The sequence below is a fragment of the Lipomyces doorenjongii genome, assembly GCF_038497915.1.
Source record: "Lipomyces doorenjongii strain NRRL Y-27504 unplaced genomic scaffold V1508scaffold_209, whole genome shotgun sequence".
NCBI lineage: Eukaryota > Fungi > Ascomycota > Lipomycetes > Lipomycetales > Lipomycetaceae > Lipomyces > Lipomyces doorenjongii.
In genome coordinates, this window is record NW_027118276.1 from 1 (window position 1) to 5,087 (window position 5,087).

Genomic DNA, 5,087 nt, shown 5'->3' on the forward strand with positions numbered 1-5,087 from the left:
TATCCGTATCCATATCCACATATCTCTATCCATATCCATATCCACGACGGATATCCATGGATATATCCATATCCGTGTATCCGTGCCGATCTCTAATGTAAATTCTTTCTGAGGTAGCTAAATGCGAGCACAAAAATTACGCGTTCTTCTGAAGCCGTAAATGCAGCCCAGGGCAGCCCCTGTATCTAAATCCCTAGCCCGAGTATTGTGTCCATCCATCCACCTATTCCACGGGCAGTTTAAGTGGATGGATGGATCACGTAACAGCAAGCTTGATGGAATGGATGGAAATAGATGCACACAGAGTCATTTTCATCCATCCATCCATTCCATACACCCTGTGCTGGTGCATCTGATATTCTCTCTTTTGCCGCCCCAAAACACCAGGAAGGGTCGCTCTATGTTTGTTGTTCACGCTGGGATGGTGAAGCATCAGGGCCCCGATTGAATGCTTTCGCAGAAAACGGTTTGTCATATTGTTTGTCATATTGCTAGACGCGAGTCGTTAGAATAGTCACATACTATGACCATCAGCATCAGTTTGCGGAGTCGACTGCGAGACAGAATCCGAAGGTAAACTTCGATGTCACTAATTTCAATGAAAGGATAGAGTTCTCTTCGACTGTTACATGATGGGTCAGGAGTTGACTCCTTGACTGCTGATCGTCTGATAAAAGTTCATTATCGTAGCCGGTTGACGGCGACATAATTTTGACGATACCATCTGGTTCCATTTAAGTATGAAAGATAGTTCCTATGCAATTCTATAAAAAGAATTTAGAGCTGGTAGAAGGTTCCGAGGAGACATCAGTTGTCGGCCCGACTAACTAATGGGAAATGTTTATATATTTAAGCTATATCACGTGATTTTAGGCACCGATTTTAGTCTTGACTATTTCTTCTCAGATGTGGTTGTGATAGTTGTTTGCGGCCCGGAAGCTTTTTGGAGTTGCCAAAAGTGCCGTACCAAGGTGGTTTTGTTCATGATTTTTAGACTCCCTGAAGTAAATATGTTCGTAGGCGCCATTGCCCGCCGCGACGCAGAGGCCCAGACGGAGGGAAGGTCTGCGGGGACTACACAAGCTTTGATGTCGACGAAAAGGCGTTGGACGTTGGGGACCATCTGGTCCTGTAAAAGCCACTGGAGGATTTGATCAGATTTGGTTAGGCCAAGGCTTGATTTGCTTTGCTACGTTATTTACACAGGGTAGTTGAGCCTGTGTTTGCAGGTTGTTGCCTGAAGTCAAAAGCGTAACCTGTAAGAGGATTTCGTTCACTTATGGCGAAAATGTGCTGATATATTGAGTATAATCCAATGCTAACAGAAAAGAAAGTCAGTACTAGCCTTCCAGAAAACCGCCTACAGTGACCAGCCTTCTAGCTAGCGACATTCTTCCGGAATAGGAGGTTGGAAGCAACTAGCAGTAAGTTGGGAGATATTTCGGAGTCTGGAGTAAGAAATAGTGGCCAACTTGACTCAACGAGGTTTGTCGCTCTAGCTGAGACTCTGGCGCTTGCTTGCACACTTAAGAATATGAAAAAAAGGTTAAATATATCAACAAATACCAATTATTCGTAACGGCTCGATAAGATGCCTAAGAAATGCTGTAGGTCAGGCAATAGCCGTCTGACACTATTGTAGTATGTTGTAATGTCTATTGCCATACATATCATATCTGAGAAATATTCATTTCGGTGGAGCGCGCGAACCTTGAAATGTGCACATAAGCTAGGAAAAAGTTGGTACACTTTGGGGGGGAAGGGGGGGGGGGAGGTTAGCGGCATATATCGATATTCGATGAATTGCAGCGGTCTTGGTCCATTTTAAGTAATAATGGACTGTATTCTTCTTCAACGAAAGCTCACTTTTTCAGTCTGCACAGATATTTACTTCGTATTCGCAGCAAGTCCGAAACCCTGTACCCCGTAGCTTACTTCTCGTGAAGTTGTTCCAGTGTGACAGGCCAAGGTTACCCCTGAGCGCCGCAGATAATGATGATTGGTCACGCAGAGATTGCCAGATGAGGCAGACTTCAAAACTCAAAGTACCGAGACAACAAGCGATTTTACTGTTGTTAGTTTTATGGCAAAATTGTCTGCCAGTCATTGCCGGTTTCTGATAGAGTTACCTATCTACCCATGCTTAGAAATTCTTCCGCCGGAAATAGATTTCCGCTATGTCGGCGCTTAGAAATTCTGATGTCGGACACGATTCAATCCGATTTGTAACTCCTATTTCCCGTATATCCGTCCTCGATGAATCGGGTCATAGAATGAAGCAAGAATGTACCTATATATCAGCAAATCCGGCACAAGCACTGTGAAGTCACACGCCCTGGTTTTCTTCGTAACAGTAGTTCAGAGTCAACATGGCAGTTGGGCAGGATCTCGAAGCTCAACATCGCGTGGACAATTCAGAAGCATCATCGCCCGAGAAAATATCATTAGAGAGTCCATTAGACGATCCCACAGAGTGCAATGATTCAGAGGAGGACTTCGAGGTTAGATGGGATGACCACAACGACCCAGCAAACCCACAGAACAAAAGCAAACTTCATAGATGGTTCATTATTTGTGTAGTGTCTATTGGTACCTTCTGCGTGTAAGATAATTTCACGAATTTTCTTTGCTAGAGTGTAAACTAACGTGGAAATACAGGACATATACGTCTTCAGTTTACACAACTACGTATGATCAGATCACGAAGGAATTTCACATTTCCGAAACGGTTGCGACGCTGGGATTAACCTCATTCGTGTGTGGTCTTGGTTTGGGACCTGCGCTTTTAGCACCGTTATCTGAAGTAGGCAATAAGTCATTCTGGTATTGGTTCTCGAGTTCACAAAATATGCTCTTAGTTCTATGGTCGCCGTCCAATATATCTATGTTCCCTGGTTTTTTTCTTAATCTGGCTTATCCCTAGTGCTGTAGCACGAAATATCCAGACCATGATTATTGCTAGATTTTTCAACGGACTCGCCGGCAGCGCCTTCCTCAGTGTCGCCGGTGGAACAGTTAGGGACTTGTTCGCGAGAAATGAACTTCAAGCCCCAATGATGGTATATAGCGCAAGTCCGTTCCTTGGCCCCGCCCTCGGCCCGGCCATTGGTGGATTTATCAATCAATTTGCCAACTGGTAAGACGGCGTGAGCTACAGTCTCATATGAAATGAGCTTACTTTAGAGCAGGAGATGGACATTCTATACGTTGATGATATGGACCGGGACTCTGTTGATCTGCTTTATCTTTTTCGTCCCCGAAACCTATCACCCAGTGCTCCTGCGGGATAAGGCAGTACGCTTACGAAAGGAGACTGGTAATCACAGGTTCCAGGCGCCGCTTGAAAAGATAACCCATTCTGTCCTCGATAGTGTGCTAATGTCCTGTACCCGTCCGTTAAAACTTTTGTACTACGAGCACATGGTTCTCAATCTCTGTCTGTTCTCCGCATTGCTAATGGGCATTTTGTATCTCTTCTTTGGCGCTTTCGGCGTCGTGTTTGTCGGATCACACCAATTTCAACTCTGGCAAGTCGGTCTCACATTCTTAGGTATCTTTGTTGGAATGATTGTAGCAATAGCGCTTGATCCGATATTTTCTCGAAACTACCAGAATTTAGTACGTCAGCGAGAAGCTCAAGGCGGCGAACCTGGTGGGTCAGAGCCGGAATTTCGACTCCCACCTGCCATCGTGGGATCGGTGCTAGTTCCTGTGGGACTCTTCTTTTTCGGATGGACGAGCTACAAATCCGTCCACTGGATCGTACCCATAATCGGAAGCGGAATCTTCGGTCTGGGGTAGGAGATATACTTGACAATGTTTGTTGTAAGCGATTATTAACTCGGTTGCTAGTGAGGTACTCTTGTTCAGCGGCATCTTCACCTTCCTGGTCGATGCCTATCCCACATATGCGGCAAGCGCTCTAGCTGCGAATAGCCTAGTCAGGAGCTGCTTTGGCGCATCGTTCCCACTTTTTGGTAACCAAAGTCAGTTAGGACCCATGTCGTGCATGATACTAAGAGACTAATCTTCTGAAAGTGTATGAAAGGCTTGGCTATCAGTGGGCGTCGTCGCTGCTTGCGTTCCTCTCACTCTTGATGATGCCGTTCCCGTAGGTTTGAATGAGTTTTCAATTGTGTCTGTTTGCTGACTGACATCATCGAAGCTACATATTTTACAAATATGGGAAACGTATTCGGGCTAACAGTCGACATGCTAAGTCGTAATCTTTCGTGCCTTTGCTTGTAGGGAGCAGTCCTGGTGTCACTTGTCGATCGATTTGAGATGAAACACCTTGGTCATTGGATAGAGAGACAGGTTTGTCGCGTCAGGCTTTATATAGATCACTTATGGCCACCCGAAACAAACAAATTACACTTTGTAAAGTGTCTGCAAGTGCATGAACTAGATGCTACCAGCAGAATGAGATTATTTGTAAATCTTGAACCCTTATCCGTACCGCATGGTCTCGCCGCAATTCGAGACGCCTGAACGTCTCAAGGCGCAGCGTTTTGCGCCTGGCACCTGGCGTATTCCTCCCACTATTGAAGGGGTCTCTCGACCGCGACGTTAGACACCGGTATTGCTGGATAGTCTCTGGCAGGCTGCGCCGTACGGGGATATTCATCGCGAGATTGCGCGACTAGTAAAGTTTTTGGCGGAGCTACGAATAATTCCGTATCGAATACGAATACCTTTGTTAGAAGCCACACAATCAACTTATTATTCACTATCTAACTATGGGCTCATACCGACTCAATAAGCCCAATGGACGTCTTTGCCCTAACCCGAAATCTACACCGTCTGTATGACCTTTTTGCAACGTATAATCGTAGGTGCGATTAGGCACTCCTGCCTAGCAAGTGCATTAATCAAATGTTTTATTGAGAAGGGCCGCAATTGTTGTATGCGGTGCGATAAGTTCCTGGGCAGATCATTCATCACTTCCCTGCTGAGACTCGTCGTTGGTTGGTCTCAAAATAAACACAGTTCCCCGCCAGAAGCGACTTTGTGCAACCTCAGGCACCAGGTACAAACAAGCGCAAGCACGCAGAGCCAATTGTTTTGGTAGTCACTTGCGCTTGTTA

General features: G+C 45.6%; 1 protein-coding gene across 1 annotated transcript; it reads left to right on the plus strand.

Annotated features, from left to right (window-relative positions):
- Positions 1–2,054: 2,054 nt before the first annotated feature.
- V1508DRAFT_429154 (MFS general substrate transporter) lies at positions 2,055–4,706 on the plus strand. The gene is made up of 7 exons (XM_066941864.1): positions 2,055–2,602; positions 2,659–2,803; positions 2,859–3,136; positions 3,189–3,797; positions 3,853–3,986; positions 4,039–4,111; positions 4,166–4,706. Exons 1-7 carry the CDS (start codon positions 2,370–2,372, stop codon positions 4,224–4,226), a joined length of 1,533 nt encoding a protein of 510 aa, XP_066792007.1. The 5' UTR covers positions 2,055–2,369; the 3' UTR covers positions 4,227–4,706.
- The last annotated feature ends 381 nt before the right edge of the window (positions 4,707–5,087 follow it).